The sequence below is a fragment of the Periophthalmus magnuspinnatus genome, chromosome 21 (assembly GCF_009829125.3).
Source record: "Periophthalmus magnuspinnatus isolate fPerMag1 chromosome 21, fPerMag1.2.pri, whole genome shotgun sequence".
NCBI classification, from domain to species: domain Eukaryota; kingdom Metazoa; phylum Chordata; class Actinopteri; order Gobiiformes; family Gobiidae; genus Periophthalmus; species Periophthalmus magnuspinnatus.
Genome location: NC_047146.1, coordinates 5,181,429 through 5,203,249, shown reverse-complemented (window position 1 = coordinate 5,203,249; position 21,821 = coordinate 5,181,429). Strand labels below are relative to the sequence as shown.

At 44.4% G+C, this 21,821-nt stretch overlaps 1 protein-coding gene across 2 annotated transcripts in view; it reads right to left on the bottom strand.

Moving 5' to 3' along the window:
* Positions 1-21,821, bottom strand: part of plcl1 (phospholipase C like 1) — a 123,756-nt gene that overhangs the window by 16,712 nt on the left and 85,223 nt on the right. Inside the window, exons 2-7 of one of the 2 annotated variants that reach the window (XM_033987324.2) lie at positions 17,093-17,167; positions 15,514-15,801; positions 12,702-12,986; positions 10,031-10,422; positions 8,812-9,931; positions 8,561-8,737 (exon numbers count right to left, since the gene is read on the bottom strand). In XM_033987324.2, the coding sequence (XP_033843215.2) occupies positions 8,561-8,737; positions 8,812-9,931; positions 10,031-10,422; positions 12,702-12,986; positions 15,514-15,801; positions 17,093-17,167 (2,337 nt within the window). The remainder of the gene's footprint in view (positions 1-8,560; positions 8,738-8,811; positions 9,932-10,030; positions 10,423-12,701; positions 12,987-15,513; positions 15,802-17,092; positions 17,168-21,821) is intronic. The other variant, XM_055230678.1, reaches the window with a different exon arrangement.

Genomic DNA, 21,821 nt, shown 5'->3' with positions numbered 1-21,821 from the left:
AGCTTCACATAAAAGTCAAAACAAATGCACACATAAGGGGACACATAGGAACAAAACAATAAAACACCTGTATGTCCGGTCTAGTGTTAAATACCAGGGAGAAGAGGTGGGTTTTCATTCTAGTCTTAAGCTGCGGTCAAGACTGAGAGGATCTGACAGGCAGAGGGCGCTGTGCCATAGTCTGGGAGCTGACACCAGACATTTTTGGGTGGAGGAGCTAAGGGGGGGTCGCTGTTTTAAGCCAGTTTCAATGCAGTTAGCACCTGTAGTGACTTATAAAAGCTAATATGGAATTCTGTTTTTATTGCGAGTCTCATTTTGAACAACATTTTAGGCAAGATTGAAGATGAATTGCGATGAAAGTGTGGCAAAAATGTTTGGGGGAGCTATGGAGGTGCACTGAACATTCTAGGGGAGGCTAGTGCCCCCTTAAAACTCTCCTCTGGTGTCACTTCTGTCTGTCACCTCTGGTCTTGAGCCTGGCCCAGCTGACGTCAGGGCTCTGGGTGGAGTATAGGGCTGAGGACAGAGGACCCATAGAGTGCAGATAAGAACCACAAAGTGCAGATAAGACCCATAGAGTGCACATAGGACCCAAAGAGTGTAGATAAGCCCCACAGAGTGCACATAGGACCCATAGAGTGCAGATAAGACCCACAGAGTGCAGATAAGACCCATAGAGTGCAGATAACACCCATAGAGTGCAGATAAGACCCATAGAGTGCATTTAGGACCCCTAGAGTGCAGATAAGACCCAGAGAGTGCAGATAAGACCCCTAGAGTGCAGATAAGACCCCTAGAGTGCATTTAGGACCCATAGAGTGCAGATAAGACCCATAGAGTGCACATAGGACCCACAGAGTGCAGATAAGACCCATAGAGTGCAGATAAGACCCATAGAGTGCACATAGGACCCACAGAGTGCACATAGGACCCATAGAGTGCAGATAAGACCCACAGAGTGCACATAGGACCCATAGAGTGCACAGATTGCTGACAAAAATGCAAGTGCACAATAGTGCCTCTTTTAAACCTTTTAAAGTCTTCTGTAACATGAAAACCACACGGCTTGCTGCTTGCGTGGCTCAGTGACGCTAATAATAGTCCACATGATTCGCCGTGCTCTGGACAAACTCGATTGATTACTGAGTATTGACATAAAAACAAACAGCGTGACTGTCACTAGCAGAACACAACAGAGCCAGCAATTTGATCTGCATTTTTACACATTTTATGCAGATGTGGTTCATGTTCAGCGCTGGGAAATAACCATAGACTGTTTATATAACTGGACGTAGCTAACCTGCTAGCCGCCGCGTTCTAAACAGGAAGTGATCATGGGTGCGCTTCCGGCTCTTTCGACTCTCCAATTCACTTTACATTAGAAAACCTCGCTCATGCTCACTTCCTGTTTGGAATGCGTCAGCTAGCAGGTTAGCTCTGTCCATTTACATATACAGTCTATGCTCTCGTTACACCACCGCGCCGGGCCTCATTTGGACTCATTATCTGGTCTTTTAAAACCTGAATGTTCCGTCACCTGAGGAGGTCCCAGTTCTCAAACGCCGGTGTCGTCTGTCTGCATTATTCACACTCTCCCCGTTTGAAATTACCACGTCGGCTCTTAATAGGGAAAGACACACTTGATTAGCTGTTTATTGCTGTGTGCGGCTCAGTTAGCTTCTATATTCATATGCTAACACGTACTCTTATGCGGCGTCACTTGCGGAGCTATGGGATGATGAAATGGAGGAGAACAGTAAAATCTCATTTTCGCTTCCACCTCGCAGTTAATATTGAGCCCAACAGTTGTGATTGGAAAACACAGTGAGTGGGCAGACAAGTGTTCTTTGTGTGCTGGCTCGTGCGCGATAACTCTCCAGTACAAATAAATTACAATACTAGAGTCATGCATTGCAGATACTTACATTTAGAACCACAAGTGTATTTCCACGGCAAATATGTTACTGCGTTTGCATCTGTTTTGATTAAAGGTCCTGTATTATGCAAAAATGACTCGTGTGAGCGTTAAATCGTGTCTAATGCCTCCTCAAAAACAGACCTGGAGTTGTGTTTAGTTTCATTCACACATGTTTGAGTAACACTTTATTATCAGTCTGTACATCTCCAAAGCTCAAAATGCTCTGTTCCACCTTGTGATGTCATAAAGTGGTAGTTTTCAAGTGAACAGCTCCTTTTAACTTTAGATCAGTAGTAGATTAGCAATTCCAGATTAGCTGAAATGATCCAAATGATTCTAGAAATGAAGGTGTGTGGAGATTAAAAACACAGCGGAGCACTTCCTGTATCACCCACAGACCGTACAAAGTAGTCGACTGAGTGAGTGTGACATCGCCCACAGCGTTCAGCTCCAGTCAAATGAAGCTCCTCGACGCTAGCAGTTATAGCGGCGGATATATATTTGTAATTCCGACCACGAGTATCATAGCAACCAAACAGCCAATCCAGAGCGAGGCTGTTGAAGGTAACGCCCCTTCCTGTCCACACCGCTGGTTTAGCAGGGAGCAGGCGCTTAGCAACGGTGTCAATCAAACCTGTTGCCAACGCTAGCGGGAGTGACCTCGGGGAAATAAGGCGCCTGATTTGTCTGTTATTAATGTTCATATCTTGATTTACAGACACAATAGTAGAAAGTGAATTGGCGCCAGACTCGATGGAGACGGAAGTGCGCCCATGGTCACTTCCTGTTTGGAACGCGCCAGCTAGCAGATTAGCTACGTCCATCTATGTAAACAGCGTATGGTGTTACCGCATGACATCACAAGGTGGAACAGAGTGTTTTCGGTTTGAGAGAAGAACTCGGCCTAAATACGCAGGTTTTGTGTGTTAAACATGAGTGAATGAAACAAAAAAAAACAAAAAAAACACAACTCCAGGTTTGTGTTTTGACGAGGAAACGAAATTAGAACAGAGATCAGAGAGTAGTGTGATATGGGCCCTTTAAGTCAAATATATTTGCATTTTTATTCTTAGAGGGAGACAGTGAACATCTTAATAGACAATTTCCTCCCAAATTGAGAGCAAACATGCTAGCTAGCACGCACACAGCTAGCACGCACACAGCTAGCGCACGCGGTATTATGAGTACTACATAAACGGACATGTTGCCATAACATAGGGGTTTCCTGCATAACGTGTACACGCTCCATTCACTTATGTAATCTATGGGAACTTAATTATTTCAACTTGTAGCTGAAAATAGAAAATGGAGTGATTTTCCTCGGAGCTGGACTTTGCGTGTTTATGTTGAACGCTTCCTGAGCCGTATGAAGTCCTAAGGCTGAGAGGAAGTGAGCCACAGTCGCACGGCTCCGGTCTTTTCTCACGCATATCGAGACGGTCCTGTTTGCATGTCTCTGCATATGTTCCACGCATCTGCTTTGAGTAACCGAGGGCAACGAGACGAGCGTTATAGCAGTAAACATCCAACTCCGAATGAAAATAAGTGAAATGTTTTGATTCTGCTCAGCACTCGAGCTCAAGGAGGTTTTTTTTTTTTTAACAAACAGAAGGAGGAAGGACACGACTAACAACAAGAAACATCATTTTTGTGTTTTTTTCCAAGTTTGCTCCTTTTAACTGAAGGTTGTGTAAAGACAAAAGTACACACAAGTAAAGTACACAAAAGTAGACACGCTGTGGTACCTGGCTCAGTGTGTAGTAGTTGTAATAGTAGTAGAGATAGAAGTAGTTGTGGTTGTAGTTGTAGTAAGATGAGTAGTAGTGGTAATAGTAGTAGTAATAGTAGTAGCAGTAGAAATAGTTGTGGTTCTAATAGTTGTAGTAGGATGAGTAGTAATGGTAATAGCAGTAGTAGTAGCAGTAGTAGTGTAGTAGTAAAAATAGTAATAGTAAGAGCAGTAATAGCTGTAGTGGAAGTAGTACTGGTTGTAGTAGTTATAGTAGGAGTAGTAGTATAGTAATGAAAATAGTAGCAGTTGTAGTAGTAGTAGTAATAGTAAGCGTAGTAGTAGTTGTAGTAGTAACAGTAAGAGTAATAGTAAGAGTAGTAGTAGATGTAGTAGTAGTTGTAGTAGTAATAGTAATAGTAAGAGTAGTAGTAGATGTAGTAGTAGTTTTAGTAGTAGTAGAAGTTGTTGAGGTTGTGGTTGTAATAATTGTAGTAGGACTTGTAGTAATAGTAATAGTAGCAGTAGTAGTAGTAAAAGTAGTAATAGTAAGGATAATTGTGCTAAAGACAATACAATGGTCGATACTAAATCAAATCAACTGATTCTTGTGTTTTTGTTCCTTTTAGACGTTAAAACAGTGGATCACTTTGTTTCCCTCCTTCTACTATAACCTCTGTCCATCTATAAGTATATTTACAATAATACTACTGTAGTACATGACAAAGTCGGTCTGGACCACAGATCCACACTCCACTGTGACATGAGACCCACTCATGAGACCCACTCTCCCACACAGACCTGCTCCTCCCACTGCATCAGCTCCATGACAGACCCCCCCCCCCCCCCCTCTGTCACAACTATAGACTGTATTTATAAACGGACATCGCTAACCTGCTAGCCACAGCATTACAAACAGGAAGTGATCATGGGCGCACTTCCAGCTCCATCCACTCTGGCTCCAATTCACTTTCTATTGAAAAACTGTGTCCTCTCTCTGTTACTGCTGCTGTCAGACTCGTCATTTTGGTCTTAAAATGTTTGTATTGGTGTTTTTAATTTGCTACTGTGTCCTTACCTGAAGATAACACGGCTCTTTATATGCACAGAACGACTCTTTGTATGTCCAGAACGATTCTTTACATGTGCAAAACGGCTCTTTATATGTCCAGAATGATTCCTTACATGTGCAGAACGGCTCTTTAAATGTGTAACACGGCTCTTTATATGTCCAGAATGATTCTTTACGTGTGCAGAACGACTCTTTATATGTCCAGAACGATTCTTTACATGTGCAGAACGGCTCTGAGCAGCGAATTAAATCAAGTTCAAGGCAAACACTTTTATTAAAGATGATAAAATAAATGTCAGATCATCAAACCAAACCATCAGTCGTGACATTTACATGACCAGGAAAAACGACAGTAATAGTAGTAGTAATATAAGTAGTAGTAATAGTTACAGAAATAGTAGTAGCAGTTGTAGTAGAATAGTAATAGTAATAGTAATGCTGCTTCCAACAAAAAATAAAAAATAAACTTGATGGATAGAACAAAATAAATAGATTTTTGGTTTGTGTTTCCAAAAAATCGAACCATGAAAACACATGTAGTGGACTTTTCGAGTGAGTGTAAATGTATCGTTAATCCTAAGAGCGTCCTCGGGTGTGTTCACAAACGGCTAAAAGGCGTTCAGGGGCCAACAAAACCCAAACACGTGAATGATTTCCAATAGAACACATTGCATCCTGGGACACGGTTGAAACACATTTGAAGTTTTTTGCAGCTGATCCAAAATGGCACGATTTCTGTTAAATACGAGAGAAAACGTGGGGAAGGCTTGTCCGGACACTGCAGTTTGGAAAGAGATGGAAGTGAACCCAGCCCTGGAGCTTAGGCTGGGCTTAAGGAGATGCAGGGTTTTATTACACAATATTATTTTAGGTGGGGCATATTTATGTTAGATCATCACGGGGCTTTCCCTTTTTTTTTTTTTTGCATATTAACTGTACCTATGTGTGTCCCAACCACTGCGCCGTTATTTAGACCAACACGACGAACAATAATATCGTTTATCGCGGTAAAAGTTTCGACTTTAATCTTTTGTGGGACAGTAAGAGTCAGTTTCAGTAAAGGTTCATAATAATGTAATAATAGATATGTCATAGTTCATTTGTCACTATTTCATGCTAAGGGCGGCCATTTTGTTTAAAAATAATCACTATGTGCTTTAGTTTTTTGGTAAATTGTGCTTTATTTTGAAGGAAGGCATCAGGAAGTTGTAAAAAAAAATGCATTATGGGTAACGGCAGCAGGATTTAGTCACATAAAAATGTATTAGAATGAGTTTGTTGATGTTCAAAACTGCTCATCTTGTGTTTAAAATCTTATCTACGCCAACGAAAGCAACGTCTGTAAGTTTAATGTGTATTTTTGTGACTTAACCTCCTGAGACTTGAGTTCTTTCATGGTTTTATTAATTTCTCTTTGTTATTTGGGCTGATCGAACCTGATGATGTAAAAACAAATAATTATCTTTTTACGTGATGTTGTTTCTGAGAAAAATGATGTCCACACATGAGGGCAATCGTTCTACCTTTTGATTATCTTTATAGAACATTTGAATAATGATTTGCAAAGACTATTTATTAAGCAACATTCATCCTGAGTAAAAAAAAAAAGAGAAACAACAATCGTGGCTCTTAGAACAATGTGTCTCATGCAGAGCTGCGACAGGAGCAGGAACAGACATGTCTTTACTAAGAAAGTTTAGTTTGTTTTTGTAATAATTTGAACATTCTAAACTCTTAAGAATATTTTAAATTGAACATTTTTGCATTGTTGCTGTTCTTCTTTTTCTAAACATTTGCATTGTGGCCTATTCAATATTTAATACAGTCCAGTGCAATATGTCTGAGTGCAATATTTAATACAGTGCAATATTTAATACAGTGCAATATTTAATCATTTATTTTAGTTATATTGTGTTGTAAGTGTCCCATGTGTGTATTGGAGGGTTGTTTTTAATCTCGCTGTGCATGTGTGTGGTGTTGTACATGTGTGTGGTGTCGTGCGTGTGTGTGGTGTCGTGCGTGTGTGTGGTGTCGTGCGTGTGTGTGGTGTCGTGCGTGTGTGTGGTGTCGTGCGTGTGTGTGGTGTCGTGCGTGTGTGTGGTGTTGTACGTGTGTGTGGTGTTGTACATGTGTGTAGTGACAATAAATGCATTCTTTTCTATTCTATTCAACCCAAAATGTGGTGTTGTCGAGATGTTTTTTTGCACATGTTATTTCCAGGCATTAGACCGAGCCCATGACGTTGCTAGCTCAGGAGCACTATGTATTAGCACAGTAATACATATATTTACACGTACTAACAACTTAATTAGCATATGAAAATACTGTGAAAACATAGTGTAACTCTTTAAAGTAGCAGTTTGTGTTTCCTGATGCATTTATTCTGTATTACAAAGCTAATGTACATTTATTTCCGTTTGTTTTTCCAGTTTCACTCAAGCTTTTCACACCACGATTGTAAGACGCTCAGTTTCGTGGCTCGTCCTGATAACAGTTTAGGACATTTCATTTAATTGTGATAATCGACAATAAAGATAATCACCATTGTATCACCAGAACGTGCAGAAAACTTTAATAATTACCATGACATAATCGGTAACTGCAATTATTTTGGGCATGACAATCGTGATACTCAATTTAAATATCATCCCGTGCCTGACGAGTGAAACATTAACCCGCTCTACATGATCCTGGGGTTTTTTAAGAACATTTTAAGACGAAAACGACGAGTCTGACAGCAGCAGTTACGAAGAAAAGGGCCATAGTTTTTCAATAGAAAGTGAACCGGAGCGCGGCGGCTAGCAGGTTAGCCACGTCCGTTTATACACACAGTCACAGCGGCACTTTACGCTTTACACCTACGGACATATCCTCGCTAACCGCTGTCATCGCGCCGCTGTATGAATCTTTAAGTAACTCTACCTCTCCGCAGACGTTACGGGTCAGACACAGGTAATCCATCACCTGCTGTGGCGCACGGCTGCTGTCCAATCACCGGCGTCTGTCTGTCAAAACCCGTGACAGATGGGCTCCTACCTCTGCCTCCGTATATATCCTCACGCAACAGCACGAGCGCTTTAATAAAGATGAATACAGCCATTAGAATGAGACAGACTCGTTATTATTTTTAAAGCAAATGTGTGATTCGAGATGGTAATCGCTCGCCTCCTCTCCACATAATTTACTGCCAATTCCGCTTTAAAAAAAAAACAAAACAAGGTATTTTAAAAGAGTTTTTTTTTCTTCGGGGACACACGTCAGACTCCAGTTTGAAGCCTGTCACCACGGCTCACGTCCTGAACACTGCGCCGGTTCAAACAGCAGAGCCCAGTCAGCATCTCGACTACGAAAACAATGCAACAGCGACTTTAAAATGGAAAAAAAATTAATCTGACTTTTCATTTTACAGATATAAGCACAAGCCAATCACTTCAAACCGGGTCTGTTTTTCAATCAAAATACGGTTTGAACAGAAAGTGATTTGTAATTACAGTTGTGTTTGTCACGTGGGAAATATTAGAGAAAAGCTGATCACCCACAGATGATGTAAACAGGATTATTTCATGTCACGCTGTTATGTAAAGGGTTTTTCTCATTCATTGCATCGGCCTATGTATTTGCTGTAAATCATAATACCCACACAGACCCAATTAGTGCAGAATGTAACCGCTCAATCTCAAGACTAAATGTTCTTTTCTTATTGCTGCAAAAAAAAACCTGTATTCTGTAAACATCACCGGGGGGGAGTATGTTAGGTTATAATAATACGATTTTGAAATTGTATGAAGACATGAGACAGCGTGTACTTCGAGAAAAGCAGAGAACGTGGAGTCCTCACCTGGAACTCAAAGGTCTCGTCAAACAGCGGGTCGTCCTGGTTCTGAGCGGCCGTGCGTGTCCTTTGCTCCGCGCAGTCTGCAGGGACGCCGTGCAGCTCCAGGACCACGTACGGGTCGATGACCTCGCCCTTAGCGCCCGACCCCTGGGGCTTGGGCAGGTTATGGGCGCTGATCACCTGCACGGCACAATGTAAAGATAAAACACGCAGGACGACTACATACACGATGATGTGATTTCAGAGGACGGCACCTTAACGCGGAGCGTCTGTGGCGGCACCCCGGGGACGCAGCCTTGAGTGTGGGCGCTGAAGTAAGACACCTCATCTCTCATGACGGCAGGTCTGAGTACAAAGCCACAGCCGCCGTTCTGAGAGAAGCGTCCTCGGTGAAGGTCCAGCATGGCACCAGGGGTTTGCTGGTTCAAGGCCACGAGCTGCACCCCTCCCTTCCAGTAGCCCTGGGGGTTGGGGTTACTAGAGTCCAGCCTCACAGAGCTGGGGCGGACTCTGGTCAGAGTGCGTTTGGTGAACATGACCAGGTCCTCTGGGCTCTCGCTGCTCAGACGTCCGGCTTCTCCTTCCCCCAGAGAGCACAGAGTCCAGTACGGAGGTTCAGGGGGCAGCGGCGTGCCCGGGGAGCAGGGGCTGCTCGGAGGGGACTGCTGCTGTGCCAGTTTAAAAGTGGCTCTCTGAGCGTAGAAGCTGCGGCTGCCCGTCCGAACGATACTCACCAGGTCTGACAGCTCTTTGTGGAGCCGCAGTTTCCGGGGCTGAGAGGGAGGGGGCACAACGAGCACCACGCCCAGCTCCTCCTCACCGGGGATGGTCATTCTGCGGCCGGCTAAAGGCCCGCCGCCTCCGATCTCCTCATCCTCCTCAGACACTTCTCCATCAGAATCGTCCAGCTCTGAGGGCAGCTTCTTTCCTACAATAAGAACACGCCCCTTTAACTGCTCTGGAGAGGGCAGGGTGGTGGCTCGCCCCCCTAGAGTGACCGGGAGCGCCTCAGGAGTGTACAGACGAGTCCCAAACACTTTCTTAAGGTGCTGTGCCATGACCCGCTGCTGGGACGGCGTACAGCGATGGCACAGGTAAATGAGGAGCGGGTACTGGGACGTCAGAAAGGCATACTTGTTGATCACCTCCAGAGCAGAGCGGATGGTGACCGGGGCGTGGTGGTGATGATGATGATGGTGATGATGACGAGGGATATCAGGCCCGAGGTCCACCCCAAGAAGAGGCTCCCCCTCTGGGCCGTCAGTGATCCCGAGCTCCAGGCAGCGACAGCCAGCCTGCAGGGCCTTTATAAGTCCACCGAGGTCAGCTCTGCCGTGGACCTGGTCGTCCAGGAGATAGGAGCGGTACGATGTGCTGAGAAACAAGAAGTGTCAGAGAGAACACATGAGGACAACAGTGTAAATGTGGGCCACTGTGCACATCAGGTGTCACGGTGGAGTTTGATCTGCTCACCTGATGTAATAGTGCGACAGAGGCATGTTCATGTCTTGGCAGACCCCTTGGTGTTCAGGATCCAGTAGTTGACACTCTGGAGACTGCAGATACCGGGCAAAGCCGTCGATTCCCATCAGCCCCATCTCCCGTCCCTGCGCTGAGGGCTCGTACCTCCTCAGCAGCTCCCAGCAGCCCTCAGTTGTAGCCAGGGACAAGCCCTGCTCCGTCTCCAGGAACAGCCTGAGGTCCTGAGGGTCCAAACACTCACGGTCTTTGGACAGTTGGACTAAAAGAAAGTAAACATCAGGCCGTGTGCACAGCTCGCAGAACGCTTCCTGAAACTCCTCACGAGTCACATGGGACGTCAGCTTCTCCTTACTGCGCTGGATCTCCTTAAAGCGAAGACGCACCTGGAAAACAAAGAGAACACAGGCGATTATAACAGAATATGCATCGTGTTAAGGAACTTCTCTGGGGAGGAAGTCCCAGCTTTTGCCTTAAACTTATTTATCTCCATGAAGACAAACAGATTACATAACTACCCCGAGTTACAGGTTGTCACAGTTTTGTCTGTTTTCATGTTTATCCCAAGTCCAGCTCCAGTTCGAGCCTGTTCTGGTCCTTCTTTCAGCCTAAAAATCCTCCCTCTGTGCATTCAGGCCTTGTTAGATTGTTGATCAGTCAAGAGAGACACTCGAGCATTTCTGCAATTCTGAACCTGTTTGAGGGACCCGTTTCTGAGTTTATTTTCCCAACTTGTTTCCCCAAAGTGAAAGAGATTTTATTCTAAGACATTCTTTCCTCAGTTGTTCATTGCCTGATTTGTCGTATTAAGAACGACCTTGAGGGACTCTCTCTGCTGGATTTACTAAGACTTTTTTAAGACGTTTGACTCTACTCGTGTTGCATTTGAGTCCAGTTTACCTGCGCGATACAGGTCATATCTGTGGAGAAGCAAGCCTGCGCACAGTTTATCATGGGTTAATGCCAAAGGAAAAGCAAAACCATGGAGACAAACGCACCTGTGCTTGTGGTGAGAGGGAGTGGTGCTGGAGTATGGACTGAATGACTAACACACATTATAAAAAGAGAGTTTAAACGTCTGGTGGAGCTCTGTTTGAGATGAGGATAAAAGCATTTCATTATTATTATTTCACGTTCACTGGGAAAATAAGTCTGAGCCATCTATTAATCTGAATGAAAAAGTCTTTGAAGTTTTCCAAAAGAGTCTCAGAAGTATAATCTCGGCTCAATCGCGCGCTTCAATCTCACATGAGCCAAAACACGTCTGCGCTTCGCGAGTTTCCACGGGGATCCGCGTTTAAGCAGCGAGCGATATCAGAGGAGTTCGGTACGAGCGAGAAACAGGTGACACGTCTGACAAACCAACAAAGGAACAAAAGCCTCGGGACCTCGGGCTGAAGATTAGACCTTCATCCACTTCAAACACAAAGGGCAAAGTCACCTGCACACGGCCGCCGCTCTCACGATGACAACTCTACGGTACTTGACGAGCCGCGGCCGACGGTGGCGAGGTCCGGTCTGGGTTATTTTGTCCTGGGTTAAACTCGCTGTTATATAAATGTTTCGAAAATTAAACGTTTTGATTGGATTGATAAGGTTATTAAAAAATGTCTGGAAGCTTAGCGCGGTCTCAAAGTGGGGCATGAAAAGACGGGCTCAAAGTCTGACCGGAAAAAAAGGAGTTTCGTCAGTTCTTTTTGCTCGTAAAAATAAAGATACACGTCCAGCTTAAGTCGTCAACTCATTAACAACAGAACTCGACTGTTTCTTCCCATTTACACGATTTCATTCCACTGTAATCGTGAGGAAATGTGTCTCTGCGTTTGACCCATCCTTCAGTTTCGCTCGCTGTACCCGGGTCCCATCCCTTGAGCCTGAGCTAGCAAACAGTTCAGAATTATCTAGCGAGGAGATTAGCTTAATGTAAAAGTTTGGACACGCCTCTCATTCAGTGTTTTCTTTTGTTATTTTTACAACTTTCTACGGTTTATATACACACAGAACACATCGAATATATGAGGTAAGAAATGAGGAATTATGCGGAAAAGAAAAACACGTAGAAAGCAGTAAAAACATTGAATGAGATGTGTGTCCAAACGTTTGACTGTTAGCGTCTATGTTGATGAGAAAAAAACCTCCTTTACACTGAGAGAACCACAGACTGTATAAAGAAGTGGATCCACAGCGTTCGGCTCCAGTCAAATGAAGCTCATCGAGGCTAGCGGTTATAGCGGCTAATTTGGAGCAGATTTCCATATTAGGAATTCCGACCACACCGCTGGTTTAGCAGGGAGCGGGCGCTTAGCAACGCTGTCAATCAAACCTGTTGCTAACGCTAGCGGGAGCAATATCGGGGGAAGAAGGCGCCTGATTTGTCTGTTATTAATGTTCATATCTTGATTTACAGACACAATAGTGAAATAAAAACCCCAGGATCATGTAGAGCGGGTTAATACGAACATTTAAGACCAAAATGACGAATCTGATGGCAACGTTTTTTCAATAGCGCCCATGATCACTTCCTGTTTGTAACGCAGCGGCTAGCAGGTTAGCTACGTCCATTTATATATACAGTCTATGGAGAGAATCCTTCACTACTCCGCCGCACCAGAAACCCCCCCATGTCACACATTACCGTGTTGTGTTCCACCATTTCCTCCTTTACCTTCGCCTCTTTGATCCCAGGACACAGTTTGCAGATGGTCGTCACCGCCACGTCCTCGGACACGATGCCGTACCCGTCTTCATCCACCGCGGCAAACTCCGTCGCCAGCCACTCGCTCCTCATCTTACTCCCCAGACTTCCCTCCACCGACAGGCTCCCCTCGGGCAGGACTCCGCCGCCGACTCCTCCGGACGCCCCGATGACTGAAGGGTGCGCCAATAGGTAGCGAAGGCCCGTTACCCAGATGTTAGCCACGTCTGCTGACAGCGCGACCAGGTCCAGAGACTGAGAGGGAGAAGCCAGAGGATTACTGAGCAGATGGGGCTCTGAACTGTCGGCCAGCCTGCTCGAGGAAGGATTAACGTGTTAAAATGAACAAACCCAAAATACAAAGACGCCGTAAAGATGTCGGCTCTTATGTAACTGATTTTCATGGAAGGATCAGGGATGTTACACAAAAGCGCAGGGTTCTGATTTCAAAAATGTTTAGCTCAGAAAGTCCCGTGCTCACTTTATAAACAGGGTTCCCGCACTTTGTTTAAAATCATTTCCAGGATAGATTACAGATTAGTTTTTATAACGTGGCGTAAGTTTAAGGCTATACCCGAAGTCCACCGAATGCAACTTAATTATACAGTTGTCCCTCGCTATATCGTGGTTCAACTTTTGCTGTTTCGTGTTTTTTTTTGCGCACTTTTTCATGCTTTTTTACATCGTATGAACAAAACCCACAATGTCGATGAAACGTTCTGCACCGACAAAGACGCCGACGAAGGTTTGAACTTTGAGAGAGTTTATATTGCGGGTTATTTTTAGAACGTAACCCGCGCAATAAACAAGGAACCACTGTACATTCAGCTCTTAATGGCTGCTTCCACACTGTCTATTGTTCTCTTTGTTTCCTTTGTTTGCTTTGGGTCTGAGGATGGAGTTAAACATGTAGACGGGGGAAAGATGATGTCCAAGGCCACCGTTACACCGACATTTTGGTTTGCTCGTGGTTCAATTGAAATGGCAAATTATTTTAAAGATAAACGAGGGACCACTGCGCACAAGACAAACGCACGATATTATTTCCACCTCCTTAAAAGTATTTTCTAGAGATGGAGAACGCAGGTGAACCCAGAAATAAAAACTTGTACAAACCAAGTGTTGAGGCGTCACTCTGGGGTGTGAAAGGTGCTCGTGAGTCGAGTGTTGTATTTATAACGCAGGAGAATAAGGCACGTTCTGTGTGTGACACCGAGGCCCTGCCCAGTCTCATTCATCTGATCCAACAAACTGCAAAGTCTGGAGACATTTTCAAGGACAAAATACAGATTTTCCATGACATTTGGCCTTTTTTCTTATTTTCCATGCAGAGAAACGGGCCAATTCTTGTTCTTAGGGATGCACTGATGTCACTTTTTCCAAAACGAGTACGAGTATTTCATTTTGAGTGTTCACCGATAGCGATACTAGACATTATTCTACTTAATTTCATCGGATTTTTCTAGTATAGCCTTGTTTTTCATCTTAGAATACAGAGGCTGTTTTAAATAAATACTGATAATCACTGTACTTGGATATAATTTATTTAGAGAAGCACCTGGCTTTAACATTTACCACTTCATCTCTGCAGAGTGCACTCCGCGCTAACTGCTAACGAGGTAACTGCTAATGAGCGAACTGCTAACGAGCTAAATGCTAATTTCCAGGACGCGTGGGAACCCTGCTAATGTACAGTCTTATAACATCTTTATCTATAGCGACATAATAAGACTGTATAAAAGTGAGTCATGTTTGGTTGACGAAACTTTATAAAACTTGATGGACATAAAGGTCAAAGGTCAGTTAATTGTGCAACATTGATTTTATTTGTATCCATTTCCTGCCAGTTTTTAATCTAATGTCATGATGCCTGCATTTTCTGTCTCCCTGTGTGCTCTCCCCCTCCCCTACCTGTCTGAATCCGGAGCGGGGCGGAGTTCCTACTCCTCCCGTGCGCACCTGGAGCGCATTAGCACAATCATCACCACCTGCTGTCGAGTATATGAGGGCTCGGCAGAAGACACTCGGGCGAGACCGTCCACGTGTAAACATTCCTGCTCCCTCGCTTATTCCTGCTCCTGACCCTGCGCTCCAGCTCCAGTACAGTCCACCCCTCGTCTTCGCCTCCTGTCCTGTCTTGGTCTCCGGCCTGCTTCTCGTCTCCTGCCCTGGTCCTCGCTCTCTGGATTACTCCTGCTCGGCCCTCCCTGGTCTCGTCTCCGGTCCTGTCTTGCTCCGGCCCTGGTTGTCTCCGTGTCCGCTCTGTCTGGACTACCCCCGCTTGGCTTGCTCTGTTCCCATGCCCGATCCTGTCCTCATCCGGTCCTGGTTTTCCCCGTTCCTGCTCACCACTCCGCCCGCCTGGTTTGCCTCCCGTGTGTTTGATGAACTATTGACTCTTGTTCTTTCACAAACTGTAAATAAACACTGTAAAATTGCCCCGAGTCTGCATTCCTTGGTCCACTCCTGCACCTGCCGTTACATCGTTGTTTCCTCATCGCAAACAGACCTGGAATTGTGTTTTTGGTTCCTGGAATTGACAATCTTCACTGAACAAAAGGCAAAAGGAGCTGTTGAAAGCTACCACTTCATGACATCACAATGTAGAACAGAGCGTTTTGAGCTTTGGAAATGTAGACGGCCTAATAATAAAGGAAACAAAACACAACTCCAGGTCTGTTTTTGAGGAGATAACAGCATTAGAATATGGATAAACGCTCAAAAGAGTCAGTTTTGCGTAATGTAGGAGCTTTAAATATAACGCATCATAACGTCCTCGTACCTGGTAATCATCCCCGTGTATGATGGAGAACGCCGCCTCTTCCGCCAGGTGCTCGGACAGCGGCCCGTTGTGGAGGAAGGTCTCCGTGCTCTTGCCTGTTCTGACCTCTCTGATGCTGGACACTTCGAGTCTGGCCCGCTCCCCGTCCTTCTTGGAGGGCTCCCAGCGCAGACAGGTGAGGTCCGGCTCCAGCGTGTAGAAGCGGCAGTAGACCCTGGAGTTGGGGCGGATCTTCTTCAGCTCACACCCGCCCTGCATGAACGCCAAGCAGTCCCCCGCGCTGCTCACCTGGGACACACAGAGGGTTAGGGGCGGAGTCACAATGTCCGTCAGGTTAAAGTCAGGTGTTACATTGACGTTCTTCTGTACACTTTTTCCGTAAATGCAACTAAACCGCGATTTCTTTGTAGTAGCAATTTCGGTTAAGTGTAAATCCTGTTCCTTTCGATGAAGAATTTGGGAAAAGTTTCTGCGCTAAAATATTATATAAAGTAATTTGGTTTGTGTCAAATGTGCAACAAGAAGTCAACACTGCGCCGATTCTCTGGGAAGCTTCAAAACGGCTCTTTAGTCCATATAGAACTTACTTTCCGTCAAGATCGGCAACTTCTGGAATAATGTGGATAGGCTGTGTCACCTGCAGGGGGCACTGTTTAGGAGTCACGTAGTTTTTAGTGGTGTCTGAATGTCGAGTTGGTGAAAAAATGTTGGAAAAAAGTTGGAAAAACAGCAGTGGACAGAGACAGGTGTTTAACTGGACACAACACGACTGAATGAAGCAGATAGATGTTCAGCTGAGAGCCACACACAGCCTGGACTTTTTCAAAGCTAATCTAAAGACCTTTTTATTTAGAAAAGCTCACTGTTGCTGTTTTTTTTAGCATTTAGCAGTTAGCATTGGTTTAAAGTTCTTGTTTTATTGTCGCACTCTGAGATTTTATGGAATGAAGAGTGCATTATAAATAAAATGTATTATCATTATTATAGAAGCACGGTTGATCCTGATTATGAATAAAACACTTTGAAATAAACCGTTATGGTGTAAAGGTGCTAGCATTAGCCGTGTACCTTAGCTCAAGCTGTGAACAGAGCGATCATTTCCGCGTCTCAGATTAATAAACATGAAAACTCCAGTCTGTTTATGTGAGATCCAGTCTGACATAAACCTGTGAGATTATTATTAGTCCATAAAGACCTGAGTGAGTCCAATCTGAGCAGAATTTATGACACAAATCGACTTTTATCACAGTTTAAGGCTACAAGTGAAGCTCATCGAGGCTAGAGCAGTTATAGCGGCTAAATTGGAGCCGAGTTTCATATTTGGAATAACAACCACAAGTATCATAGCAACCAAAGAGCCAATCAGGAGCGAGGCTGTTCCCGCCCACACCGCTGGGGAGGGAGCAAGGAGCGGGCGCTTAGCAACACTGTCAATTAAACCTGTTGCTAACGGTGTCTGAATCTCTCTGTGAATGAGACACTGTGGAGTCTTTAAGCGTGCAGGGCTGTAGCGTGTAGCGTGTACTGAGAGAGGGGTCAGGGGCTGGGGGAGACATTCGGACACAGCGTTGACCGTTACCTTCTTCTCCGAGGGCATGCTGCTGAACGAGACCGTTTTCTTTCTGCCTCCTCCGACTTTCTGCACCGATGGATCCTAAAACACACACGATGCAAACAGGTTAGAACGGCGTTTTCCTGCTAAAACATGAACAATCCATTTTAGCAGATCAGTCAGAGCCGTTCACAGTGACGCCGGAGTATACCATAGGTGCTCAACTCCAAAAACCAAGAGGTATGTGGTTTGATTCCTGCTTCCAACAGAGTGAAAGGTTCCTTAAAGGTTCTATATTACACAAAAGTGACTACTGTGAGCTTTAAGTCGGATTATAATGCTCAAAAACAGACCTGGAGTTGTGTTTTGTTTCATTATTAGTTTGTAACATCTCCAAATCTCAAAACGCTCTGTTCCACCTTGGTAGTTAACAGCTCCTTTTACCTTTAGTTCAGTAGAGATTGGCTGAAATGATCCAAATGATTCTAGAAATGATTTTTTTTTTCTTATTGATTTTTATTTTATTTATTTATTTTTCTTATTTTTACATTTTAATTTAATTTAATATTTATTTATTTTATTTTTTATTTTATTTATTGATTATTTTTTATTTTTTTATTTTTATTTATTTATTTTTCTTATTTTTTACTTTTTTATTTTATTTATTTATTTTTTATTATTTTATTTATTTATTTTTCTTATTTTTATTTTATTTTTTTGTTTTTTTATTTTATTTATTTTTTATTATTATTTATTTTATTTTTGTTGTTTTTTTTAAATGAAGGTGTATGGTGAGGCACTTCCTGTATCACCACATGATGACATCACAAGGTGGAACAGAGTGTTTTCAGTTTGAGAGAAGAACTAAAGCCTAAATACACAGGGTTTGTGTGTTAAACTTGTGTGAATGAAACAAAAAAAAAACACAACTCCAGGTCTGTTTGTGACGAGGAAATGGCGTTATAACAGATCACGTTACATAACACAGATTTTTCCTTGATTTAAAGTCGTACGAACAGTGTTTCTATTGTTGGGGGCAAAGCCAAGAAGAAAGTTTGCAGAATCCACAGGGAAATAGCTTCATATACTGAGATTTACACAGACTTATATTAAACCCACAGTGAAACCAGACCTGGGTGTTATGAGCTTCACTTTCCCAAATTTGGACAAATCGTTACACGTCTCTGAGTTTACTCCACGTGTCTTAATTAATTAACTGAGAGGCCCATATTACACTAAACTGATGTGTTATTATGTCATTTCCTCGTCACAAACAGACCTGGAGTTGTGTTTTTTTGTTTCATTCACACATGTTTAACACACAAACCCTGTGAAAACGCTCTGTTCCACCTGATGATGTCATGCGTGTAGCTTTAACGAGGCCCAGCTTTAACTTTAGCGAGGCCCAGCTTTAACTTTAGCGAGGCCCAGCTTTAACTTTAGCGAGGCCCAGCTTCAGACAGGCCTAACTTTAATTTTAGCATGGCCCAGCTGTAGCGTGGCCCAACTTTACACAGGCCCAGCTTTAACTTCAGAGAGGCCCAGCATTAGTTTTAGTGTGGCCCAGCTTTGACGAGGCCCAGCTTTAGCTTTCGAGAGGCCCAGCCTTTGTGTGGCCCAGCTTTAGTGTGACCCAACTTCGGACAGGCCCAGCTTTAACTTTACCGAGGCCCAGAATTAGCTTTAGTTTTGCCCAGCTTTAACAAGGCCCAGCTTTTGTGTGGCCCAACTTCAGCTTTAGAGAGGCCCAGCTCTGGACAGGCCCAGCTTTAGAGTGGCCCAGCTTTAGCGTGGCCCAGCTTTAGAGAGGCCCAGCTCTGGACAGGCCCAGCTTTAGCGTGGTCCAGCTTCAGCGTGGCCCAGCTTTAGAGAGGCCCAGCTCTGGACAGGCCCAGCTTTAGCGTGGCCCAGCTTCAGCGTGGCCCAGCTTTAGCGTGGCCCAGCTATAGACAGGCCCAGCTTTAGTGTGGCCCAGCTTTAGCGTGGCCCAGCTATAGACAGGCCCAGCTTTAGCGTGGCCCAGCTTTAGCGTGGCCCAGCTATAGACAGGCCCAGTTTTAGCGTGGCCCAGCTTTAGCGTGGCCCAGCTTTAGAGTGGCCCAGCTTCAGCATGGCCCAGCTTCGGCGCGGCCCAGCTTTGGCGCGGCCCAGCTTCGGCGCGGCCCAGCTTCGGCCCAGCAGTGCGTCTGTGAGGGTGATTAAGGCTGGGCGCTGTGATTGGCAGCAGTAATTACAGGAGCTGCCGAGTCGAACAACAACAAGAGAAAAAGAGGAGGATTTTCAGACTTTTACAGGAAACGCCAAAAATAACAAGTCAAATTAAAAAGTGACAGGATCTGGACTCAAACTGTGTCTGAAACGCTCATCAAGAAGCAACAAAACAGTGAATAACAGTGTCCATTGAGTAAAAGTACAGATAGTGGATCAAAAATACTCAAGTAAAAGTAAAAGTATCGCATGAAAAAATCTACATAAGTAAAAGTATTAAAGTACCTGTTTAAAAATGGACTTAAAGAGTCAAAATTAAAAGGATTCTACGCAGATTTTGAGTCTTACAAAGCTTCAAATGTGGTGATTCTGATAAAGATTTGAGCTTTGAACAACTGAACACAAACACACACGCACACACACACACCACATAACACACGGGAATTAACAGGAACAGAAAGTCATATCTGTTCGTACATTTCCTGTGATCTTGAGCAAACCGCAGCGTTCTGAGGTGAGTGAACATAAGAAAAGTGTCAATCAAACTCCCATCACCACACGGCTGTGAAAACATCAACACAACCAGCTGCCAAACACGCACTTTGACTAAACGCACACTGTAGTGATGTGCAAACACAGCTGCCGGTGCGAAACGGGTCACAGACATGGACTGTATATAGAAATGGACGTAGCTAACCTGCTAACCGCCGCGTTCCAGTGATCACGGCTGCATCGGCTCTGACTCCAATTCACTTTCTATTGAAAAACTGCGTCCTCTCTCTGTACCTGCTGCCGTCAGACTCGTCGTTTTGGTCTTAAATGTTCGTATTAACCCGCTCTACGTGATCCTGGGGTTTTTATTTCACTACTGTGTCTGTAAAATCAAGATATAAACATTAAAAAACAGACAAATCAGGTGTTTTCTTTCCCCAAAGTCGCTCCCGTTAGCCTTAGCAACAGGTTTGATTGACAGCGTTGCTAAGCTGACGTCGCTTGTAAACGTCATCACAACAAAGCGCCGCGTAGCTGTCGGCGCCCCCCCCCCCCCTTTTTTTTTTTTTTTTTCCATTTGCGCAACGATTAAGAAAATAAAACCGGAGAAGGAAGTGCGTACGCAAAGTGGGCGTGTCCCAGTGTGGAGATTAAACGGTGTTAGATGAACAAAATGGCGTCTTGAAAATAAGATTACTCAAATATAAGTCACTCAAATACAACTTCAAGAGCGTAAATGAGAAGAAACGACTAGAACATGTCAAACAGATCTGAAAAGTCCAAGTTTCTAGAAAAGGTTTAATCTTGTAATTCTCTTAAAAATGTTATAAATGTGACAAAATAAAACACAAACTGCCCCGAGTGTTGTTTTGCCTCATATTGGAGCTAATAAGGATGTTTTGGTCCCAGGATGTTTACGCTCTCTCAGATTCAGCTGTCGTGACTGTGTGTTATCTCTGTGCGTCTGGGGAGCAACAATAGTAGCATACCAATGATCCACAACAATGAGGAGGGAGGGCATCTGACTTTTGACCCAGATGAGAAAGTGTCTGGGCGTTTATCGGGAACTTGTGACTTTAGTTTCTGTCTGTCTAAAAAAAAAACAAAAAAAACGACTAAATATTTGAAGTAAGGTTTGTGTTTGAGTGCAGTAAGTAAAGTAAAAGGGCTGCGCAGTTTCCGCTGAATATTTAGAGTTTTAAAGGTGTTTCTGTAACTGAAGGAAAAGCGTTACTGCCCCCTGTGTCCGGAGGGAGAATAACAACGGATTAAGGAACGACGTGAACGCACCGGTCTGTTTATACGTCACTAAGAGTTTACTAAGTGTGAGAAAGAGAGAGACTGGGAGGAGCAGGGAGGAGAGAGAGAGAGAGAGAGAGAGAGAGAGAGAGAGACTGGGAGGAGCAGGGAGGAGAGAGAGAGTATGGGAGAAAAAAGGAGGAGAGAGAGACTGGGAGGAGCAGGGGGGAGAGAGATAGTATGGGAGAAAAAAGGAGGAGAGGGAGAGAGAGACTGGGAGGAGCAGGGAGGAGAGAGAGAGAGAGAGAGAGAGAGAGAGACTGGGAGGAGCAGGGAGGAGAGAGACTGGGAGGAGCAGGGAGAGAGGGAGAGAGAGTATGGGAGGAGCAAGGAGGAGAGAGTATGGGAGAAAAAAGGAGGAGAGAGAGAGAGAGTATGGGAGAAAAAAGGAGGAGAGGGAGAGAGAGAATGGGAGGAGCAGGGAGGAGAGAGAGTATGGGATGAGCAGGGAGGCGAGAGAGAGTATGGGAGAAAAAAGGAGGAGAGGGAGAGAGAGTATGGGAGGAGCAGGGAGGAGAGAGAGAGAGAGAGTATGGGAGAAAAAAAGGAGGCCCATGAAGACGCCCAGAAACTTATGAAGAACAGATGAAACTTTTATCAAACACGTATAAGGCCACTGTAAAAACCTGGACCTGGATCTAGACCTGGACCTGGACCTGGACCTGGACTTGTGCAGACGGGCTGAGGCTGGATGAGGCTCGTGTGGAGAGTCTGAGGCTCCGTCATCTGCAGCTGACTTTTTGGATTTGGAGTAAAG